The sequence below is a fragment of the Carya illinoinensis genome, chromosome 7 (assembly GCF_018687715.1).
Source record: "Carya illinoinensis cultivar Pawnee chromosome 7, C.illinoinensisPawnee_v1, whole genome shotgun sequence".
Taxonomy (NCBI): Eukaryota; Viridiplantae; Streptophyta; class Magnoliopsida; order Fagales; family Juglandaceae; genus Carya; species Carya illinoinensis.
This window is the reverse complement of record NC_056758.1, coordinates 7,840,342-7,864,308: the sequence shown is the minus strand read 5'-3', so window position 1 is coordinate 7,864,308 and position 23,967 is coordinate 7,840,342. Positions and strand designations below refer to the sequence as shown.

Below are 23,967 nucleotides of genomic sequence, written 5' to 3'. Positions count from 1 at the left end.
TAGCACAGTTTTTGCAATGAAATTTTGTAATTTTTGCAAGGAAAAAAGTTGCCAAAAATAAGAGTATTTTCGACGTATATTTCACTCGTAGTTTTAAGTACTATAAGAGCATCCCCATCAGCATCCCCATACCGATACTTTCCCTATAATTTGGGGAAAATTATAGGGTTTTCTCCAATTTGGCTCCTCCATCCCATTCCCTAAAATGGGGTTTGGGTTTCCGGTTTGCACAGTAAATCCCCATATTTGTTGCTCGACTGTACATCCCCAAATTTGATTTTCTCTCTCTTGTCCCGCGGTTCTTGCTCTGGACAGTTGGGTGCTGTTGCGATTTCACCTCCTCCCTCGCCATCCGAGCAGTCTTCGAGCGATTGTAAGTGATTTTCTTCCCTTTCGGTTTCCTCCATGGCCGGATTCTCACATTCTCTCTTGCATACCTTGAGTTTCGGCATCTGAAAATTGTTGGGCTTTGTTTCAATCGGGATCCTCCATGGTTGGCCACCGAGGGACTGCATTATCATTTCTGAGAAATTCACTCGGTTCCCTCCATGGTTGCATGTATTTGGAGACCAATTATTGCGAAAAATATAGATTAAATTGCCATGTATACAGTCTGAAAACCCTAGCTATTCTTGATGTCCCCGATTGAGTTTGGATTTGGGTTACTCTGAAATTGTTGCTTCGATTTGGGTTGCTCTGATTTTGTTGTTTCGGTTATGGTTGCTCTGAATTTGTAAGTTATGATTACCATTGCTATGAGATTACATATGGGGATGGGGATCTGTTGAAGGACCGAAATGGTTGTTGGACTTTGGGGCTGAAATTTTTTCTGCAATAGCTAGGAATTTTCTGCTCAAAAACACTGCAATACGTATGAATTTTTTGGCAAAAAATGTTTCTGTAGTTGTATATTTCAGCTCTGGGTTTGGCAAGTTGATAAATCTTCAACTTGTATTGGCATTGTACTGAGTTTTGTGGTGGAACTGCACTGAGATTTTCTGTGATGAATAATATGACTTTATGCCGTGCAATATTAGCTGCTTTTTTAGTATTTGATATCTCATTTAGGTGTACCAAGTAGGGTGAGATTGTTAAAAAAATATCTATCTATTGGGGGCTGGATATCTAAATCTTATTCTTGCACATATGTACTTACACATTGCCATCTCTTTTCTGTATGTCTACTCAGTCCATATGTTTTGGTTGATTGTACTATTCTATATATACTTCTAATGGGTTGGTCTGTGCAGACCCATTGTAGTTGTGACAATATGGAGCTTTATGTTTTTGAACTTAGTTGTAATGGATGGTTGAAATGAGACTTGGTTGTTGATTGTTGGTTTTAAAGCTGTTGGTTTTGAATGCCATTTTTATGGGTTGGTCTGTGCAGACCCATATTGGTATGATATTTTGCCATTTTGAAGTTAAACTCTCTCTTGTCCGAATTGTCACATTTCTCCTTCAAAATAGATTGCAACTTTAACGTGCTCTAAATATTAAAGAATATTTATTGTGCTAAACTATTAGAATCTGAGTTATTTGTCCCCCCTTTCATGCAATCTTCGTTTCCTTTATTATGTCATAACTTGGACTATTTAATTGGATGCATGGTTTACTCTTGTGATTAGTTTAAGCATGTGATATGCTGGATGCACATGCAGTGATATTCATGGATTAATATCAACATACTATATTCGGATTCAACATTCTATTTGTGGAAATGGTAAACCATATTTTATTGTGGGGTCCACTAGCATCTAGCATATATTCTCTTTTTATTGCCAATCTAATGATCATGTAGGAAATTTTTACATGCAGTGGGGTCCTTGCTTAATATCAAATATACCTAAGAGCTAACTGTTATATCATATTATACATTATTAAAAACATTATTTTTTCACAAAAGTTCATGCAAGTGTTAATTAGGCTGTGATTAACATCATTTTGGGTCCATTGCAGTGTCTCGGATCTGTGGGGGAAGGGGGAGTATTATTAGGCAATGATGATGGTGCTTAGTTGTTGTTGTTTCACAAGTGTTAATGGGGTCCCATCAATATGGCGGGGTAATCCCCACCCAGATGGACATATTGCAGTTTGTGGTACTTTCCACAAAAGGCAATCGGGGTTTGGGTGGGGTTTTGCAGCCATTTGATGTTTGGCAACTTTGTTACGCATGCTGTCAATATTTACACCATACTGAGCCACATTTATAAATATATATCCACATATTATTTAGATCCGGATGGGGATGCTCTTATTTCTTGAATTCTTATGATTTGCATGTTGTTTGGTTGTTGTTTTCTTGTTATGTTGTAATACAATTGGCTTGTGGTAACTAATCGAACTCGGCTGTGATGATGTTTTCGACTTGGCACGCATTCCGGAAATTTGTTGGCACCTCAATGGCTAGGTAACCCGGACGGCCATCAAGTAGTGGCAACCGAACGTTGCAGCCATGAGTGGGTGGCCAAATTTCCATTATGTCACCAATCGGTTTCTGAGCCAATGACCCCGACCCCCACCCCGACCCCAAACTTGTTGGTTCTAACATTTAAACATTTTTGAAGAGATGGATTCACAAGACCATGGACATATGTACTTCACCAACCTCCTTAGCCAAGATCCTCAACTCGACCCCACTTCCGGTGGGCAAAGTGGATCCTCCCCTATGACTCTTGGTGACTCTCCACCCCTACCCCCTAATGAGCCTATCGGCATTAGGAAATCAGTCAGGGGTGCGAACTTCACCCCTGAAGAAGACAAGTTACTTGTCTCTGCATGGCTAAATTGTAGCCTTGATGCCGTCCAAGGAACGGATCAAAAACACTCCCAACTTTGGGAAAAAATCTTTGAGTACTTTCAGCAATATAAGGAAACCACAAATGAGCGGACAATAAAGTCTCTAATACATCGGTGGTCAGTTATTCAAAAGGCCACAAATAAATTTTGTGCGAAACTAGCTCAGATTGAAGGGTTAAATCAAAGTGGCATGACCGACCAAGACAAGGTAGAATTTTGTTACTCTTAGTATTTTATGTTCGCATTATTTTTTGTGAAAGTATTGTTAACATGAATTTTATTTGTTTACATGTAAGTTTGACAAGGCGAAGATTATGTACCAGTCGTTAGAAAAATGCACCTTTCAGTTCGAGCATTGTTGGCACCTATTGAAGGACCAACCTAAGTGGATTTGGCGCGCCACAAAGGAGGATCCAAAGCGAAGGAAGACGATGTCCCCATCCCCGACCCCGACCCCGACTCGATGTTCCGCGGCTACGGAGGATTCAGTTTTTGATCTCGAGACAGAGACAGTGATAGAGAATGAGGTTATCGAATTGGACCGGCCAATGGGAAGAAAAGCTGAAAAAGGAAAACGAAAGGCCCAAGGCAGGCAAGCTGAGGAAAATTTCCAACTCAGAAAGATGAAGTATACTATGTTAGAGGAGTCACGCGCTCAGGAGAAAGAGTTTTATCGCCTGAAGGCCGAGAAGATGGAGTATGACAAGGAGAAAGAGGAAAAAAAATTGCGGCTTGAAGATGAAAGACTGAGGTTGGAGGCAGAGAAGATTAAAATTGAAGCTGCAAAAGAGCAAAGTAAAATCCGTCAAGAGGACGAAAGGCTGAGGTTGGAGGCTGAGAAAGTGGAGCTTGCGAAGAAGGAATCAGATCAGCGCATTATGATGATGGATGTGAGTGTCATGCCAGAAATGCAGCGGCTATATTTCGAGCAACTCCAGAGGGAAATCATCATGAGACGAAGTCATGCCCAAGGACCGGATTGATTTTATATTTATGTATTTGATATTTATTTAGTTTCGGACAATGATATATGTGTAAAAAGTAAAATTGAACATTTTTTGTACTTATGATTAGTGAAAGCACCAATGATATTTTTGTGCAAGTCAAAATGGATAAGACAAATTCAGACATCTGAAAATTACCTCGAATAATCCCGGCTATTATACTCAAAGAAATACGACAACAAACTTGATTACAAATAATATAATCACTACTAATATTAAGGAATTACAAATGCAAAGCAGATTAACTCAAACATAGTTTAAAATAACATTGGTGGAAATAATAGAATATAACGCGATCGCGACTAATTTTGGGAATATAATAACCACTGGTGTTCAATTAGATCTTCTTGAAGCTGATTATGCGCCGAGCTGTCTCTAATTTGATGATGACGCTGGATGAAGTCCCCAAGCTCAGTAGTATGAGTACGCGACAATTCCGGGAGATCATCATCAAGTTGATCATACTCAATGTTCAAACTCTCATTATCATCACGCTCGTCCTCAATGATCATATTATGTAGAATAACACATGCTTTCATTATATTTGTTAGATCCTTCACTTTGAACATTCGGGAAGGTCCCCTAATGATAGCAAATCGTTGTTGAAGAACCCCGAATGCACGCTCGACATCTTTCCTTGCAGATTCTTGTGCTTTCACGAAATTTTTCTTCTTATTCCCTCTTGGTGATGGAATCGTCTTCACAAAAGTTCGCCACTTGGGATAAATACCGTCAGCAAGGTAATACCCCATGGTGTAGTCATTGCCATTGATTGTGTAATTGACTGGAGGAGCACGCCCTTGGGCAAGCTCCGTGAAAATAAAAGATCTCTCTAGAACATTAATGTCGTTATGTGAACCGGGCATACCAAAAAATGCATGCCATATCCAGAGATCATATGAAGCAACTGCTTCTAAAATAATAGTGGGTTCACGGATGTGGCCAGAATACATACCTTTCCAGGCTGCAGGACAATTTTTCCACTTCCAATGCATGCAGTCAATGCTGCCCAGCATTCCTGGGAATCCTCGTTGTTCAGCTACAGCAAGCAATCGGGTAATATCATTGGCATTTGGAGACCATAGATATTCATCTGAAAAAACACTTACTATTGTCTCAGAGAATTTTTTCAGGCTCTCCATTGCGGTGCTTTCACCAATACGTATGTATTCATCCATAAAATCTCCAGTCACCCCATACGCCATCATTCTAAGTGCTGCAGTTATCTTTTGCATAGAAGATAAACCGAGTCTTCCGGCGGAATCTCTTCTCTGGACGAAGTACGGCTCGTAAGACTCTACCTCATTTAGAATACGAAGAAATAGGGGACGGCTCATCCGAAATCTCCTTCGAAATAGATTCGAGGGATATACTGGATTTTCTGCAAAATAATCGCGAAATAGCCGCTCGTGCCCCTCAATATGATCACGCCGAATAAACTTACGACGTTGGCGATTGTTACGATGCCTCGATGACTGTCCATCAGCCTCCTCATTAAAAACAACATCGCTATCATCTTCAGATGATACGTATGTCAACAATTTACGAAAGAAAGTACGAGCCATTTGATGAAAGAAGTGGGAGATCAGGGAAGACTATTGAAATTCGGTTCTATAGATCAAAATAAAGAAGAGTTTGTGAGAGTGAATGTTAGCAATATGCGTATTTATAGAGAAAAAAGTTACCGTTATACATAGGACGAAAAATGTTACCGTTTGAGAGAAGACAAAAAATGTTACCGTTTGAGAACAGACGAAAAATGTTACCGTTGGAGAAAAGACAAAAAATGTTACCGTTAAAAAATTGAGTTTAAATTTTATATTCAATACGTGGGTATAAATTTTAAAAAAAACGAATAAAGAATACTAAATAATAAAATATGACCATCATGTTAGAAAATTTACGAAAATAATAAAAAATTATTATTTTTATAATACGAATTCCGGTTAAAAAATTACTGTATTTGATAGTCAAAACCGTAAAAAAATTTAATAGATATTGATATTTGAAAAAAAAGATAATAAGACAAAAGAGTTAGTAGTTAAGATTGTAAATGGAAGAGAGAGAAAAAAGTAATAAAAAAGTAATAGAGAAATATTATTTAATAGAATAGAGATAGGGATGGGGAATGGGATGTGGGAGGTTTTTAGAAGATGAATAGAATTTAGAGAAAAATTTAAAAAATTGTGATTTTAAGTTAAATTATAGAGATGGGGATGGGGATGCTGATGTGAGTGCTCTAAGTTGTCCATATTTATGAGGAGTCAGTTATAACTTGAAGTTGTGGAAAAAAGTAATTTCTGACTCAAATATGGACTAAATGCGACACTAGCTTAGTTTGTTTTCAGAGATGAGATAAAATAAGATAAAATCTTTTGAGATATGTTGAGATAAGATAAAATTAAATGAAATATGTGTTTGTTTTCAGAGATGAGATGAGATTAGTATGACTTTGTTATAGTTAGTAATATGATAGAACTCACAAGTACTTGTAGTATTTTTTATAATATTTTATTTGTTTATTTATTTATCAATGGTGTAATTTTTTTTTTCTGCTGCTTCTTTTTTTTTTTAACCATTTGGTCAAAATTTGTTTTTTGTTTTCTTTTTTGCTGCTTTCTTTGTTTATTTATTTACTAATGGTGCCAAAAAAAAAAAAAAAAATTGCTGCTTCCTTTTTTTCCCTATTTTTAAACCATTTGGTCTTTTTATTTTTTTTGACTGCTTCTTTTGTTTATTTATTTCCCAATGGTGTAATTTTTTTTTTTTTTGCTAATTCCTTTTTTTCCTTTTTTTTTAAAACCATTTGGTCAATTTTTTGTTTTTTTGGCTGCTTCATTTGTTTATTTATTTACTAATAGTGCAATTTTTTCTTTTTTGCTGTTTCTTTTTTTTTTTAACCATTTGGTCAAATTTTTTTTTTTTTTTTTGCTGCTTCCTTTGTTTATTTATTTATCAATGATGCAAAAAATTTTTTTATTGCTTCCTTTTTTTAAAAAAAAAAACCATTTAGTCAATTTTTTTTTGTTTTTTGTTTTTTTTGCTGCTTCCTTTGTTTATTTATTTACCAATGATGCAATTTTTTTTTTTTTTACTGCTCCCTTTTTTTCAAATCATTTGGTCAAATTTTTTTTTTAGCTGCTTCATTTGTTTATTTATTTACCAATGGTGCAGTTTTTTTTTATTTGCTGCTTCTTTTTTTTTAACCATTTGGTCAATTTTTTTTTTCTGCTTCCTTTGTTTATTTATTTACCAATGGTGCAATTTTTTGTTTTTTTTTTTTTTTTGCTGCTTCCTTTTTTTCCCTTTTTTGTTTAAAACCATTTGGTTTTTTTTTTTTTTTTTGGTTACTTCCTTTATTTATTTATTTACCAATGGTGCATTTTTTTTCTGCTTCCATTTTTTCCTTTATTTTTTTAAACCATTTGGTCAATTTTATTTATTTTTTTAGGCTGCTTCCTTTGTTCATTTATTTACTAATGGTGCATCTTTTTTTTTTTTTGCTGCTTCCTTTTTTTTTAAACCATTTGGTCAATTTTTTTTATTTTTTACTTAGCTGCTTCCTTTGTTTATTTATTTACCAATGATGCATTTTTTTTTTTTTTGCTGCTTCCTCTATTTATTTACCTTGTGTAAATATTTTTATTTTTAATTAAATATTTTGCTGCACATTTGGTACAACTTTTACTTTTTTTGCAGTGTGTATTCATGTCAATATACTATCTATTTAAAAAATATTATTGGAGGGAATAGTATTGAAATAAGGTGAGATCTATAGAGATAAAAACTTGAGAAAAAACTTGAGATCTTTTGAGATGAAAACTAGTAGATCAAAATGTGTATTTATTTTTATAAAACCTCTTACGGTATGAAAACTTTGAAAAGTTTTCAAAATTTTAATTTTCAATCGCGAAAGCAAACGAGGAAATCACTCGTCGGAAGTTAAATAATGATGAAGCATTTCGGCTCTTTAGTTTGTCAGCTTTCAAATTACTTCATCCTGAAGAAAGTTTTGTTGATATCATGCTCAAATGTTTTGTGAAATATATATATATATATATATATATATATATATATATATATATATATATATATATATATATGTATATGCTCAAAGCCTTCCATTAGGTGCATGTTTGGTAAGTGGAATGAAACACAAAATTCTCATCTCACCATTATAATTTTTTTAAATTTTTATACAAAATATAATAAAATATTCAATTTTTTCAAATATCAATTCAACTTTTTTAAATCTAAAAATAATAACAATATTAAAATATAATATTGTAAACTTTCATCTAAAATTAAAATTCTCACCTCACTCTCATAATTTTAGGTTCCTTCTTGTTTTGTAGAAGAAAAGAGATATCTTAAATAGCTCTTTAATGGATATACTAGAAAGTTTTAACGTTACGTTGAAATAAAGTTAATTAGATGTTTATCAAACAAGAAATTACGCTTATGCCTATTCATGTATAGTTCATTTTCTAAAATTTAAGATCGATGAAAAGTAACATTTACCAAAACCAAGGGTCCAAGACTAAGTATGCAGTCAAAGTCTTCTGATCTCAAACTTTCTTCACTCTTTATTTATTTATTTATTTATTTCCTTATCTTATACTAAAATTAACTACATTGAGAAAAAAAGACTTTTGGAATAAAAAACCAAAACTTAACCTTATATTAAAATTTAAAAAATTATAAGAATTTAAATAAATTGTAAAAGGTTTATCGTGGCTCAGTGAAAGAATATTAATTATTTATAATGGAAAGTGAAAATAAACTTATAACAGCTAGTATATCAAAATGGAAAGAAAAAAAATAAATAAAAGAAAAGAAAAACCACAAAATATTTTGTAGGTTCATATGTAATAAATAATTTTCTTAACATAAACAAAGTCAGATATTTACCAAAAGGTAAATTGTTATGTCTGCTATAATAAATAAAAATTTAAAAAGAAATTTTTTATATTTTTTAAAATAAAATCTATTTTTTAATAAAATAAATTACAATAAATTTATCTTTTAGAATTTGTATAAATCATTCCTGAAAAAAACCAGACAGAGAATGGGAGTATGTGCTAATTTGATTCCAGCTATACAACTTGTAAGTTGTAACAAAGCGTAAGCTCTACGCTTTCGAAGAAGGAAAGAAATAGTCGCAAAGATCTTTTCTTTTTCTTTTTTTTTTAATTAATTAAATATCTTGATAATGATGTCCTTTTGAATCATTCAAAGTTGTCAAATTTGGGGGTTATGATTTGAATCGATCCTCACCACAGGGCTAGATTTTCGAGCAGAAGATTCTTTCTATTAATACGACAATCTATTGGGTCAGAGAGTTTGTCCCGGCCCTCGTCTTGAACTAATTCATAGAGTTTGTTCGAAAATATAATTGTTTTTATATATTTTTAGATATTTTAAATATTTTTTTAATTTTAAAATTTTAAAACTTTCATCTAATTATTATTTAATTATTATAATTCTTTCAAACTTTTAAATAAAATACAAAAAATCATACAATTTTTTCAAATTTTAAAAAAATTTGAATATAATAATTTGCATTTTTCAGACGCATAAATAAACCTAGCTATCATAAAATGAAGTATTATTTTTCAACCACATTAATGATCAACGAAGACATGACAGGGACTTAAAAGTTAAAACCCACCATTCACTGCCAAGACCAATGTGAACATGCCATGGAAGTCGTTATAGGCAGCGGAAACCCATCAAGACCGTTACTGTTCATTAATCGTCCAACTCAATTGATCTCAAATTTTCTTCGGTCTTTTAATTTTATCTTCAAGGCTGAAATTGACACCAACCCATCAAGCTGGCCTGATTCCCACGTACTAATGTTGATGTTTGTTAATAAATTGTTGATAGTTTGGAAAGCAAGCAGGGAGCCTCTTAATTTCATATATCTCTAGCCTATTAGTGCTAGCTCTTCTCATAATTCTCCAAGTGATCTCCAAATTACTAGCAAGCATTTCCTTAAACAAGTGTTTTTTTTTCAAGTGTCCAATGGTTCCCCTAAGTACTCAAAGAGCCTCATCATCAGTACCACCGTCTTCTTCCACTTCTCCAAGATCTCGATGGATATATGATGTTTTCCTCAATTTCCATGGCGAAGACACCCGCAAGAATTTTGCAGACCATTTATACACTGCTTTGGAAAATAAAGGTATTATCACTTTTAAAGACAACGAGAAACTTCAACAAGGAAAATATATTTCTCAAGAGCTCCTCAAAGCAATACGTGAATCCAGGTACGCCATCCCCATTATCTCAAAAAACTATGCTTCCTCAAGATGGTGCTTAACTGAACTTGTCCAGATTGTTGAATGCATGAGAGAGACTGGTTTGACAATTTTGCCTGTTTTCTACCATGTTGATCCCTCTGAGGTACGAAACCAAACTGAGGCCTTTGCAGAAGCTTTTGCTAGGCATGAAGAAGACCCTAATATTGATATGGAGAAGATGCAAACATGGAGAGTTGCTTTGAAAGAAGTGGGCAACATATCCGGATGGCATTTTCATCTTAGGTAACATTTTTTTCTTTTATTCTTATAGCGAGAGCGTGGATAAGTTGGAAATTATAATGTTTTCTCAAATTTGTATCCCAAAAAATTGGATTCCGGCCGGTTGTACCAATAAAATTTCATAGGATCCATATAAATACACATGTTAGACTCGTGTTGAGTTAGCGAGTTGTGATAAAAACTATAAATTCTAAATGTGAAATCTAATCATTTAATCAAATAAATTCAAGATTTGATCCTTATCTATTACTTTTATGTGTTTGATTAAATAAACTCACAAATTGATGTGCTTGATTATTAAATAAATTCAAAAATTATAAAATTATTTTTATTGTACATTAGATTATAAAGAAAATTTTATGTTATACTCGTGATTATTTGCAAAAGGATGGTGCTACTCCCATAGAGGGAGTCCATCGAAAGCTCCACCAATTAGATAAGTTTAATTTTATCACTTTTTTGTTTTTTTTTTCATTATATTTTTAAATTCATTAAAAAATTTAAAAAAATAAATAAATAATGAGAAATTCATTAAAAAATATTTACTTAACTATTAAGTTAAAAAAAAAAAAGAATCGGTGACCACCATTTGTGGCCTAAGTAATTTCCTCTACAAAATATGTAAATTTTAGTTAGGGACCTACCTAGACTTGCCCTACCCCTACCTAAATCGTCTAATCTGCTGGCCACCATGCAAGCAACCTACTAACCCAACAAGTGGGTGAGTATTCCCCCTCCTAGTAATAACCAATTCACTAGCTTCATACTATAAATGAAAAGAAAAACTAGACAGACATTTAAGCCAATGATGCACCCTCTTTTTCTTCAGTCTTCATAGCTTCTTTCTTCGCATTCTTATCTCCATCACCTTCTCTCTCACACATGGGACTCTCATGTGTAAAGAAAACTCTCTTTGGATTCTTTTTTTTTTATATATATATATTTCTTGAATGTTTGATGATCTATTTAATGTTTCTGAATCGAGATCTGTTTGGTCGCTTTTGGTTGTGGATGACCACGATTTTAGGGAAATGATGAGGAGATCTGCTTGCCCATTCAACTAGTGCTTGCACTCTAATATTATTCATTTCATCTTCAACCATTGGCCATTTAGCTATTGCCATCACCCAATTTTCCCTCTTGGTTGGATTTTTTTTTTTAAATATTTATATTTGTCTGACTGTTAATTGTATCATCACTCATGGTCCCTCCTCTCTAGGGACTGACTACCTTCTTAATTTGCATCCATATCTATACCTCTAAAATTCAGCATTTCGTGGCTTCCCTTCATCCTCAAAGCTACAACTTCCTTCCTCTGGCTTTACTATATGCATCGGTTACTTTTGACTACATATCATTACAGTGTTCCATAAGCCAATTACATTATACTTTATTATCAATTATATGAAATTACATCATGCCTTGTCCCTTTGGATTTGGCATCAAAAGCAACTCCCAGATCATCAACGTACCAAGAAATCCTGATTCCTTATCAAAACCTACAATTGATCTCCTGCGGATTCTAATTTAGAAACAACACCCAAACTCTCCCAAATCAACTAAAAAGGCACCCTAATTTTCACCAAAAAACAATGGGAATGTAAGGGTCAAAAGTTAAACATTATTATAGTGTTGTATTGTAGTATGAGAATGGTACCCCAATTTTATTGTTAACCCTTATTTATGGCAGAGTAATACCTTATACAAGAGCTATCAATATCTCATAACAATTAATTATCTTATCATTTTTCGTAGGTATGAATCCACAATTGTCCAAGAAATCAATGAAAGAATACTTCAAGGATTAAGTCGTAACTTTTCAACTCTTTCCAAGGACCTTGTTGGAATAGAATCCCATGTGGAGGAAATGATGAACATACTTGGAATTGGATTGGATGATGTTCGCTTTATAGGAATTCATGGTATGGGTGGAGTGGGTAAGACAACTTTGGCAGAAGTCATTTATGATAGAATATCTTACCAATTTGAAGCTAGTAGCTTTATTGCTTGTATTAGAGAAGAAACTAGAAATCATGGTTTAGTTTCTTTACAAAAACGACTTCTTTCTAAGATCTTTATGGAAAGGAAAATAAATATATGGGACGATCGCGAGGGAATGAATATGATACGGAATAGGCTATGTAATAAAAAAGTTTTTTTAGTCCTTGATGATGTGGACAGAGATCAACATCTAACAGCATTAGCAGGGAGCCATGATTGGTTTGGTTCAGGGAGTAGAATCATTTTAACAAGCAGAGATAGCCATTTGTTGAAAAGACATGGAGTGAATGATATCTATAAGGTTAATGAGTTGAATAATGATGAAGCATTGCAGCTCTTTAGTTTGGCAGCTTTCAAGAAACCCCATCCTGAAGAAAATTATGTGGATTTATCCAAAGGCTTTGTGAAATATGCTCAAGGCCTTCCTTTAGCTCTAAAGGTTTTAGGGTCCTCCTTGTTTGGTAGAGGAACAAATGCATGGAAAGGTGCCTGGGATCAAATGAAAGCAAATCCTAATAAAGGAATTTTAGATGTACTTCAAGTAGGTTTTGATGGATTGGAGGATTTGCAAAAAAAATTGTTTTTAGATATTGCTTGTTTTTTCACAGGAGAGGTCTTAGATAGCATTTTAATGGATATATTAGAAAGTTTTGGTTACTACCCATACCTCAATATTGATATTCTCATGGAGAAATGTCTCATAACCATCAAATCTAAAAGGTTGAGGATGCATGATTTGCTACAAAAAATGGGTCAAGAAATAATTTACGATGAATCCCCCAACGAGCCTGGCCGGCGTAGTAGATTGTGGCATTGTGAGGATGTCCTTCACGTGTTGAAGAATAATACTGTAAGTGGATCTAGCTTGACATAAATGTATAGTGTATTTTCATTCTAATTCTTAAGTTTTTTGCAAATATTTCTCACACAATTTTATTGTTCTTGGTTTTTAGGGAACTGAAGTGATTGAAGGCATAGTGCTAAACTTATCTAATAAAAAAGATCAGGAACGATTCAATGTTAAAGCCTTCTCAAAGATGAAGAAATTGAGAATCCTTAAAATTTGCAACACAAGTATTGTCAACAGTTTTTCTAATCTTTGTGATAAGTTATTGAATCTGCATTGGCATAGTAACCCTTTAAGATCCATACCAACACATGGGTTACGGGTGCTAGAATGGTTTGAATATCCTTCAAAATCCTTGTCAAACAGCTTTCGAGCAGACAATCTTATTGAACTTAGATTTCCATGCAGTCACATCAAGCAACTGTGGAAGGGAATTAATGTAAGGTGTTTTCTTCTTGTTCTTCTTAATGTTCTTCTTACTAATAGTACTAAGCTCGTTAATGCTTTCTTTTTTTGTTCAATATTTGTTGTTTTATTTCAGAGTTTAGGGAGTTTGAAATGCTTTGATCTTAGCGGCTCTCAATACTTGTTGGAGACACCAGACCTCACCGGAGTCCCAAATCTTGAGACACTAGATCTTGAAGGTTGTACAAGTTTATCTAAGGTCCACAAATCTGTTGGTGTTCTCAAACAGCTTAGACGACTGAATCTACATGCTTGCAAACGCCTTAAAAGCTTTCCAAACGAGATTAGCATGGAGTCTCTTGAACATTTTTATCTTTCTGACTGTTCAAGATTTGAGAAGTTCCCAGATATTGTGGGAAACATGAATTCATTGCGGTTACTTTATTTGAATGGTACTGCCATAAAAGAACTACCCCTATCATTTAAGAATTTATGCGGCCTTTCCATATTGTCTTTACATAATTGCAAAAGGCTCTCAATTTTTCCAAGCGTTATTTGTGGTTTGCCATCTCTTAAAATTTTGGATGTATCTAATTGCCTAGCACTTGGCGGAATTCAAGACTGGAATGGTGAGGAGTATCTGGAACAATTGTATACAGGTGGAACTGCTATCAAATTCACTAAGTTTTTCGCAGTGCCAGAGTTTTGTTCAAATGCATGCTCTACGCAAGAAATGTTTATAACCAATGATGACTCAATTGGGGCCTTTTATATTGGTTATGATGACAGAGTCTACTGCATTAGAAGCTTGAATGAAGAAAGTAATTTGGAAACAAAAGGCTATGAAGTTGTGAGTCTCTTTCTCTTCATAAGATGTTTTGTGGAAGCTGTTATTTAATATATATACTCCAATTAACATCTTTCTATTTTTTATTTTTACTTCACATGATGTAGGAAAATAATTGTTTTAATCCCAAGGTAATTTGTGGCTCTTCTGCTTGGGGAGCTGAAATTCCAGAGTGGTGCAACATTAGAAGTTTTGGTTCTCATCATGTAAAACTTCCAATCCATCCAAACTTAGATAATAACATGAGTAAGTGGTTTGGATATCATCATCTTACTATTTTTGATGTTGATGAGCACGAGAACTCAGATCCTAGGATTTTCGAGAGCAGTCATTCTGATCACCAGTTTGTTGAGTTTGTTTATCATTTTGAGACTAATGAAGGTCATCTAAAAGAACCATTAGTCCTTCGTGCCTGCGAAGACCCTTTTGTAGGGCCACTTGGGTTTTGCGTGTATATACCAGCCAAGTGGTTTTTGAAGCAGTTAAATAATTTGAATGAATGGAGCTACATTGGAGTATCAGTTAAAGCACGAAGCTCGAGCGTGAAGGTGAAAGAGTGCGGGGCGTGCCTTGTATATCAACATCCTCCTGATTCTGAATTCTATAATACCATTATTCCTTATGGTTTAAAATTAGAAATTAGGCATCATCTTTTTTGTAGTTTGGAAATGGGTAGTCATGTTGTTGATCCTATTCGTTTCTAAGGCATATATAGTAAAGGAATTAAAATATGTGAGGTGAGTCAGTACTCCCGGCCAAGTTGTTTAAATCGTTGCAATTTATGTATATATTGAGGCTTCATCAATTATTAATGCTAGCGATTGGACAAGACGTTTGAGAATGCAAAAGTGTAAGATTTGTAATGCTCTATACCATGCAACACATTAATTACGAGATAGAACTACTCTCCATCCAGGCTGTACAAAAGAGATCAGCTAAGCAATTCCAAATTTAACTCAGATAAAATTTCTCTTGGGTTAACATCGACCGACCTTAGCAGTGTTCCTCTACATTTTTCCACAAATTTCTAATATTACAATATCGACCGCCTGTGTGTATAAAAAAGTTTATAATATATTTCTAATATTACATACAGAAGCAAAAGTTTAAAATTTTATAAAAATCTACTATATATCATTTACAATTCATTAGGCTTTTTTTTTCTTCAACCCCCTCTGATCTCAATCTTTAATCTATAAAAATGGTTTTTATGATTTCATTAATTACTTTACAATATTAAACTAAATCAATAAATTGTAAAATATGAGCCCTAAACTTTTATAAATCCTAATTTTAAAATAATTCTTCTTATCATTCCACACATGATATATCTTTTATTTTTTTTATAAAAAGTATGTGATATATGGATGATGAGTAGAATAACTTAATTAGTTTAATAAAAATAAAATAACTTAATTAGTTTAATCAAAAAGCCTCATCGTTAGTACCACCGTCTTCTTCCACTTCTCCAAGACCTCGATGGATACATGATGTTTTCCTCAATTTCCATGGCGAAGACACCCGCAAGAGTTTTACCGACCATTTATACACTGCTTTGGAAAAGAATGGCATTATCACCTTTAAAGATGATGAGAAACTTGAGCGAGGAAAGTACATTTCTCAAGAGCTATTGAAAGTAATACGTGAATCCATGTATGCCATCCCCAGTATCTCAAAAAACTATGCTTCCTCAAGATGGTGCTTAACTGAACTTGCACAGATTGTTAAATGCATGAGAGAGACTAGTTTGACAATGTTGCCTGTTTTCTATCATGTTGATCCCTCTGAGGTACGAAACCAAACTGGAGCTTTTGCAGAAGCTTTTGCTAGGCATGAAGAAGACGCTAATATTGATATGGAGAAGATGCAAACGTGGAGAGTTGCTTTGAAAGAAGTAGGCAACATATCCGAATGGCATTTTCATCTCAGGTAACATTTTTTTCTTTTATTCTTATGGCGACAGCATGGGATAAGCTGGAAATTATTATGTTTTCTCAAATTTGTACCCCCACAAAATTGGATTCCAACTGGTTGTACCAATCAAATTTAATTGGATCCATATAAATATATATGTAGAGCATTTACAGTGGTTTCTTTTTCTTATTATTTAAAATACACCACCAAACTTCACTTTTTCATTCTTTCATACAGACTTTTATAATATATTATAAATCAACTTATTTATTTTTCTTCATATCATTTAAATAATATTTTTTTATTCTTTTTAAACATTTCCTTTCTACCAATAAATTTGTAATATCCATATATTTTTTTTATATTTGCAATATATTATTATATACAATGTAATATAATTAGTCCTATACACACAAAATAAAAATATATAAGCCAAATAAAAATTAAAAATAAAATCAAAATATGAAAAAATTAGATAAATAATATTTTCAAGATATTTTTTAGAAAAAAATAAAATAGAGGTGTTTTAATGATGAACAATAAAATAGAATTTGTATTGAAATGTAAAAGTAAAAGGAAATGAGGGAGTAAATGAAGTATAAATAATAATAATAAATTGTTTGAATGATGAACAGTACCCGCTACATGTAACGAGTTACTGTAGTAATTTGTATTTTACATGTTCTTTTACATAATCTGATGGAACTCATTTTATGTACACTTCTTCAAATAATTTACATTTTTTGTATTATATATAAGCAATTGAGAGTGCTCTAGACTCATGTCGAGTTAGTAAGTTGTGATAAAAATTATAAAATCTAGATGTGAAATCTAATCCCTTTAATTACATAAATTAAATATTTGATCCTTATCTATTACTTTTATGTTAGAGAAGTGCTACTACTGCTAAGAAATTTTACAAAAATAGTCTCACAAACTCACTTCGCTAACTTGATATGGTACACAAGATTGTAAAATTATTATTAATGATTTAATTTAAGTTGGGGACCTACCTAGACTTGCCCTACCCACTACCTAAATCATCTGAACTTCTGGCCACCATGCGAGCAACCTACTCACCCAACAAGCAGGCGAGTATTCCCCCTCCCTGTAATAACCTGTTCACTAGCTTCGTACTTTAAATTAAAAGAAAAACTAGACAAACATTTAAGCCAATGATGCACCCTCTTTTTCTTCTTTGTCTACATATATAGCTTCTTTCTTCTTCTTTTTATCTCCATGCATCACCTTCTCTCTCACATGCGGGACTCTGGGTAAAGAAAACTCTCTTTGGATTCTTTGTTTTTTATATTTGTTAAATATTTGAAGATCTTGTTAATGTTTCTAAATCAAGATATGTTTGGTTGCTTCTGGTTGTGGATGACCACAAATTTAGGGTAATGATGAGGGAGATCTGCCCACCCATTCAAGTGGTGCTTGCCCCTTAATATTAATCGTTTCATCAAAAAGATCATGAACAATTCAGTGTTAAAGTCTTCTCAAGGATGAAGAAATTGAGAATTCTTAAAATTCGCAACACAAGTATTAATGTCAACAGTTTTTCTAATCTCTGTGATAAGTTATTGAATCTACATTATTGGCACAGTGACCCTTTAAGATCCATGCCGACACATGGGTTACGGGTGCTAGAATTGTCTAAATATCCTTCAAAATCCTTATCACAGAGCATTCAAGCAGACAATCTTATTGAACTTAGATTTCCATGCAGTCACCTCAAGCAACTGTGGAAGGGAATTAGTGTAAAGTGTTTTCTTAATGTTTTTCTTTCTACTAATAGTACTAAGATTGTTAATGCTTTTTTTTTTGTTCAATATTTATTGTTTTATAATAGAGTTTAGGGAGTTTGAAACGCTTTGAACTTAGCGGCTCTCAAAACTTGCTGGAGACACCAGACCTCACGGGAGTCCCAAATCTTGAGACACTAGACCTTGAAGGTTGTACAAGTTTATCTAAGGTGCACAAATCCATTGGTGTTCTCAAACGACTTAGACGATTGAATCTACATGCTTGCAAAAGCCTTAAAAGCTTTCCGAATGAGATTAGCTTGGAGTCTCTTGAACATTTTTATCTTTCTGATTGTTCAAGATTTGAGAAGTTCCCAGACATTGTGGGAAACATGACTTCATTGCGGTTACTTTATTTGGATGGTACTGCCATAAAAGAACTACCCCTATCATTTAAAGGTTTATGCGGCCTTTCCATATTGTCTTTACATAACTGCAAAAAGCTCTCAGTTTTTCCGAGCGTTATTTGTAGTTTGTCATCTCTTAAAATTTTGGATGTATCTCATTGCTTAGTACTTGGTGGAATTCAAGACATGAATGGTGAGGGGTATCTGGAACAATTGTATACAGGTGGAACTTCTATCAAATTCACTAAGTTTTTCGCAATGCCAGAATTTTGCTCAAATGTTTGCTCTACGCAAGAAATGTTTTTGATCAATGATGACTCTATTGGGGCCTTCTATATGGGTTATGATGACAGAGTCTACTACATTAGAAGCTTGAATGAAGAAAGTAATTTGCAAACAAAAGGCTATGACATTGTGAGTCTCTTTCTCTCCATAAGATGTTTTGTGGAAGTGGTTATTTAATATATATACTCCAATAACATATTTCTGTTTTCTATTTTTACTTCTCATGATGCAGGAAAATAATTGTTTTAATCTGAAGGTAATGTGTGGCTCTTCCTTGGGAGCTGAAATTCCAAGGTGGTTCAACATTAGAAGTTTTGGTTCTCATGTAACACTTCAGATCCATCCAAACTTAGATAATAACAGTAAGTGGGAGGGATATCTTCATTTTACTATTTATGAAGTTGATGAGCTTGAGAATTCAGAATCTAGGATTTTCGAAGGCAGTAATCCTGATTACCAATTTGTTGAGTTTGTTTATAATTTTGAGACTAATGAAGGTCTCCTAAAAGAACCCTTAGTGCTTCGTGCCCCCTAAGGTCACGTAGGGCCATCTGGGTTTGGGGTGTATGTCCCAGCCAAGTGGTTTTTGGAGCAGTCAAATAATTTGGATGGATGGAGTTACATTGGAGCTTCGGTTAAAACAGGAGTTACATTGGAGTTTCGGTTAAAACATGTACCTCGAACGTAAAGGTGAAAGAGTGTGGGGCATGCTTTGATCTATGTCAACGTCTTCATTCTGAATTTTATAATACCTTTTTTCCTTATAGTTTAAAATTAGAAATTAGGCATTATCTTTGTTGTTGTTTGGAAATGGGTAGTCATGTTGTTGAACCTATTCGTTTCCAGTTAGTTTAAATGGATGCAATTGTATTGAGGCTTCAAATGCTAGTGATTGGGCAAGTTTGAGAATGTGGAAGTGTGAGATCTGCAGTGTTATATACCAGCACAATTACGAGCTAAGTAGGGTCATTCAACAAGTATGGCATTGCATGGCCATATTGTTTGATATTTTGGGGCTCTTCACTTACTCTTCATTCAAGCTGTACAAAAGAGATCAGCTAAGCAGCACTATTCCTTTACATCATTTCAACAAATTTTTAATATTACAATATCGACCGCCGTCCTAAATGTGTGTATGTGTGTGTGAAAAAGTATATAATATAGGAAAATACTTTAGCCACAAAATAATTACATAAAAATAATTTCATAAATTAACGTGACTTAATGTAGTTCGTCAGTTTGTAAAGTCATTTTTATTTATGTAAAGCAGATCTAACGGATCATATGAAACCATATCATTTTGTATGATTGTTTTTGTATAATTACTTTGTGGATGTAGCCGTATTCTATAATATATTTCTGATATTAAGTACGTACAGAGGCAAAGTTTTAAACTTTTATAAAAATCTACCATATATGATCATGCATTAATTGCAATTCATCATTAGGGTTTCTTCTTTTCTCAATCCCCTCTTATCGATCTCAATTTTTAATTTGTTGTCACCTTTCTTAATATTCCCATCATGCTCGATCATCACGCATTTTAATCCCATATTATAAGAAACTTGCAATTCAAAAAGCTTTATGAGCTCTCTTGGACAATAACGTTTAATATGAGATTTCAGAACATCCTATAAAATTATAAAATTAGTTTTGAAATTTAAGCGGCTTTTTAGTCACCATTCCGACCACCAATGGGAGAGATCGCCAAAATCTCGCGGCCTTTCAAGAATATTAAAAGAATGTATCAACTTTTTCCACCTTTAATATTTAGAAAGTTAGCAATTACCTTGCCGAATACAACAAAACTGCTAATTTATAACTAGTTATTTTTTACTAAAATGAGTCTATTTTCATCGTAAATAATTATTATTATTAATAATACGTTCTAAATAGTCGTTTCTCTTATCGGTATTAATAGTGTTCACATACCAACGGATAAATTATTAAAACACTTATCAAAAGAAGCATCACCAACGGCTCCAACTCAATCAACGCCAGAAGATCAACTTGAGCACTCAAATAGAAGCAACGGCTAGCACTTTCCTTGTAAAACCGATTGTGTATCTTTTAGTCATAGCAGTTTCAATGTATAATGATTATTTTCCCTCCAACGGTAATATACATCTTGTATAATTGTAAACCATGATATAAATATAAGGAAAAATATAATTGCAAGCACAATTGTGCACTAATCTATGCACCAATGTGATGTGATTGATCAAAAAGTAGATTTTATCGAAAACAGTGTTAATTTAAATTTTAAATATGAATAAATCAGTATTGGTACACAAATTAGTGTGTGACTGTGCTTGTATGTAGCAAAACTCTAAATATAATTCTAGTCCCTCAAGACTCTCAGGGTCATTGAGAATATTCATCAAACAAGTTGTCTTCACTTTCTTTATGGCGTCAGAGCCCGTGTGAGAGAAAGAGGGTCTTCCTCCCAGGGCCACCATTTCACCGATTGTCGGTAACTTTGTAACCCTGCACCTAAACACCACCTTGTAGAACATGTTCTCAGTGCTACATCTGCCCCTCTCGAGTTTGACACCTCCATCGGCACTGATGCATCAGCTTCTGCTAACCCTTCTTTAGTCCTCCTAAAATCTTAAGATAATATTCAAAGATTAATATTAGTTTGCATTCTCAATCACTCGTTAATTATATAGTACATTATACGCGGGTTCATATTCGTCCAAGCACTTAAAATGTCATATAGTATTTAGCTAATCAGGAATACATTGCAGGAAATGCACACGACACTCGATATATGGAACTGCAGTAATATAATGGAGCAAATCAGGAGTTAATCTTCCTGCAATTCTTTCTAATCTCTCCCCTTGAACCTGTCAATGGAGTAATATTTCCCATCTTAATCATGGACTGGGCAAACTGCTCGAAAAACAGTTCGTTGTTTTCTGAATATATCTTCACCAATTCCATGGATGCTTCGTTCTTTGTGAGAAGAACTTGATCAGAGCTTAAAAGGCCTCTAGAAGACAACAAGTTCTTGAAATAGCTGTTGTCGAATTTTGTTGGGCTGACAAAGTCCAAGAAAAACAGGTTCTGATCACCACCTGATCTCGGGCATCTGGTTCTCAATTGGGCAGCATATGATTGATCAAATGTGCTGTCGGGCAGCCCATTGCCTGACTGGTTGTAGAGTCTCTGCCTGAAGCTGGTGCACCGGGCATTTCCTATCGTGTGGCTCCCTGCATAACAATTATTCAAACTTCAATAATCTTATTGCCATACTGAATTAAACCAGGTTAATTTAGATGGTGACTTTGTTTTGAAGTTAAACCTGGTTAATCTCGTGTGTTCTGGGTAATTTAGATTCCTCCACACCCATTCCATCAATCATTTATTCTTAAATTAAGGACCCAGATTATGGTTTGGCACAATGGTAGGTTCAAGCTAACTCTTTAAATATTACCGGATAGCGCAACAAGATCAACGACATTAAGTCCTTGTCGCTTGAACTTGGTGAGGATGGTCTGGAATGTGTTGTTTGGAGCAGGGATGTTGTTGTTTGAGCCACTCAAGCTTGCACCTCTGGAGTCCCTTCTTCCTAATGGAACCTCCCAGCTCGGTCCACCAGCCTGCATACTCAAAAGATGGTCAAGTTCTGATTATATATCTATACATATAGACACACACACATATATGTTGGCTAGCCAAAAGTTGTTTTTAGGTAAAAGTATATTTTGCTCCATCAACATATTATAAAGTTTTACATTTTGTACCTCAACCTAACAAAATTCACACGGTACTACACGTTCAAACTATAAAAGATTGACATTAATGTCAATAAAATAGGTCATGTGGCACAATCTTAACTATCAAATCTTAATGGACTGAGGAAAAATGCCATTTTCTTTTATATAGTTTAGGGATGCAAAATATATTTTCGCTTATTTCCGTCATGCAGCAAAGTTATGACAAGGCTTTAAAAAAGTCACTTTACTAGAACAGTGGAGTCTCTAGCAGCTAGAGCCACAATATCAGCACAAGATACTGTAAGTGGGCACTCTTTCTCCAAAGCTGATTTGATCTCGTCCAGAACTTCAAACCCTCGAGCAGAGTTCCTGTTTGGGTTCGACCTCTTCTCACTGACTATGCTTCCTCTGCTGTCCAACAATAGGGATGCGTCGCAGCCCTGCAAAATATGAAGAGTTTTGGATGTAAGTTGACATGCATGGATGGATAATGCATTGTAGTCTTTATAACCTGTCGAAATGAGATGAGTTTTGGGAAGTTGGAAGACCTGGACAAAACAGTCGTGGAAATGGAGCCTAAGCAATGAAGCCGCCATGCGAGCTTCTTTGGCCACAGCCTTGGCCACTATGGACTTCACAATCTGTTGAGCATTTGGGCACGAGTGATCATAAAACTGTGGGTAGAGGCAACCCCCATGGGTCTTGTGGGAGAAGCAGCAAAGGGGAGCAAAGGCAAAAAGAGAAAGAACTATAAAAAAGCTCGTAAACTGAAACATTCTTATTATTGTCTCTCTCCCTATTTGTCCCAATACTTTCAAGATCAAGACCCCTCTCTGTATAAAACACTGGCAGAGAAATTTTCAGGACCTGCTATGATGAAATCTGATGAATGGCATTAGGGGGGAATTTATAGGGGAAACTTTTTGTAGACATTTGATAAAGTCCTAAGTAAGAGAGAGAGAGAGAGAGAGAGAGAGAGAGAGAGAGAGAGAGAGAGAGAGAGAGAGAGAGAGCAAAAAACATTGGAACGGAAGAAAAAAGTTGGAGTTGGTATGTATCTAGCTTTACATTGATGTCAAAGAAAAAGGAACAAAAAATTAAGGTAACAAGAGACTTGGGTGTATACGCGTAGCTTTTCCAAGCTTAGGCTTGCTTGTTCATCATGATATCCAAGAAACTCCTAGCTTTATCCTTAAAGTGAATGCATTCTATCAGTTCCCTTATTTTAACACAGAAAATAGCAATCCATTGCGTCTTAGATCGTTCACATAAAAACCGGTGGAATGAAAGGTCTAAATCAAGAGCTTTGCTTCTTAATTAGCATTGTATTAATTTTACGATACTCATTGATTAAAATCACTAAAACCATGTCATGATCTTATCATGAGCTTTAAATATTCGTGTTTGTTATACAGATTAATCTAGAATTTTATAAGTTGGCTGGTC

At 34.1% G+C, this 23,967-nt stretch overlaps 4 protein-coding genes across 8 annotated transcripts; 2 read left to right on the top strand and 2 right to left on the bottom strand.

Annotated features, from left to right (window-relative positions):
• The first annotated feature begins 109 nt into the window (after nt 1-109).
• LOC122315160 lies at nt 110-3,888 on the top strand. Of its 2 annotated transcripts, XM_043130943.1 has the most exons (3): nt 110-373; nt 2,568-3,007; nt 3,096-3,888. In XM_043130943.1, the coding sequence occupies exons 2-3, from the start codon at nt 2,570-2,572 to the stop codon at nt 3,780-3,782; spliced, it is 1,125 nt and encodes a 374-aa protein (XP_042986877.1). In that variant the 5' UTR covers nt 110-373; nt 2,568-2,569; the 3' UTR covers nt 3,783-3,888. The 2 variants fall into 2 exon arrangements, with proteins under 2 accessions (XP_042986877.1, XP_042986876.1); XM_043130942.1 differs by having other exon boundaries at nt 110-3,007.
• Nucleotides 3,889-3,937: 49 nt separating this feature from the next.
• LOC122315158 lies at nt 3,938-5,563 on the bottom strand. The gene has a single exon (XM_043130941.1). It carries the CDS (start codon nt 5,366-5,368, stop codon nt 4,106-4,108), a length of 1,263 nt encoding a protein of 420 aa, XP_042986875.1. The 5' UTR covers nt 5,369-5,563; the 3' UTR covers nt 3,938-4,105.
• Nucleotides 5,564-9,586: 4,023 nt separating this feature from the next.
• Nucleotides 9,587-15,296, top strand: LOC122317564 (disease resistance protein RPV1-like). Of its 4 annotated transcripts, XM_043134718.1 has the most exons (7): nt 9,595-10,351; nt 12,104-13,199; nt 13,303-13,635; nt 13,738-14,053; nt 14,204-14,260; nt 14,391-14,451; nt 14,556-14,697. In XM_043134718.1, the coding sequence occupies exons 1-6, from the start codon at nt 9,831-9,833 to the stop codon at nt 14,411-14,413; spliced, it is 2,346 nt and encodes a 781-aa protein (XP_042990652.1). In that variant the 5' UTR covers nt 9,595-9,830; the 3' UTR covers nt 14,414-14,451; nt 14,556-14,697. The 4 variants fall into 4 exon arrangements, with proteins under 4 accessions (XP_042990649.1, XP_042990648.1, XP_042990652.1 ...); XM_043134715.1 differs by having other exon boundaries at nt 9,587-10,351; nt 14,204-14,451; nt 14,556-15,296; XM_043134717.1 differs by having other exon boundaries at nt 13,738-14,260.
• Nucleotides 15,297-21,421: 6,125 nt separating this feature from the next.
• Nucleotides 21,422-23,399, bottom strand: LOC122315222 (peroxidase 72-like). The gene is made up of 4 exons (XM_043131027.1): nt 23,070-23,399; nt 22,770-22,961; nt 22,239-22,404; nt 21,422-22,014 (listed from the first exon to the last, which is right to left on the bottom strand). Exons 1-4 carry the CDS (start codon nt 23,295-23,297, stop codon nt 21,602-21,604), a joined length of 999 nt encoding a protein of 332 aa, XP_042986961.1. The 5' UTR covers nt 23,298-23,399; the 3' UTR covers nt 21,422-21,601.
• Nucleotides 23,400-23,967: the final 568 nt, after the last annotated feature.

Bases quoted from the DNA above. Each gene is read 5' to 3' on its own strand.
- LOC122315160 (XM_043130943.1), top strand. From the start codon at position 2,570: ATGGATTCACAAGACCATGGACATATGTACTTCACCAACCTCCTTAGC. The intron at 3,008-3,095 runs GTAGAATTTTGT...TTTACATGTAAG, and splicing joins GCATGACCGACCAAGACAAG to TTTGACAAGGCGAAGATTAT.
- LOC122315158 (XM_043130941.1), bottom strand. From the start codon at position 5,368: ATGGCTCGTACTTTCTTTCGTAAATTGTTGACATACGTATCATCTGAA.
- LOC122317564 (XM_043134714.1), top strand. From the start codon at position 9,831: ATGGTTCCCCTAAGTACTCAAAGAGCCTCATCATCAGTACCACCGTCT. The intron at 13,636-13,737 runs GTAAGGTGTTTT...GTTTTATTTCAG, and splicing joins AACTGTGGAAGGGAATTAAT to AGTTTAGGGAGTTTGAAATG. The intron at 14,452-14,555 runs GTGAGTCTCTTT...CACATGATGTAG, and splicing joins AAACAAAAGGCTATGAAGTT to GAAAATAATTGTTTTAATCC.
- LOC122315222 (XM_043131027.1), bottom strand. From the start codon at position 23,297: ATGTTTCAGTTTACGAGCTTTTTTATAGTTCTTTCTCTTTTTGCCTTT. The intron at 22,962-23,069 runs GTCTTCCAACTT...CATATTTTGCAG, and splicing joins TCCACGACTGTTTTGTCCAG to GGCTGCGACGCATCCCTATT. The intron at 22,015-22,238 runs GTAATATTTAAA...ATTGTTATGCAG, and splicing joins TGATCTTGTTGCGCTATCCG to GGAGCCACACGATAGGAAAT.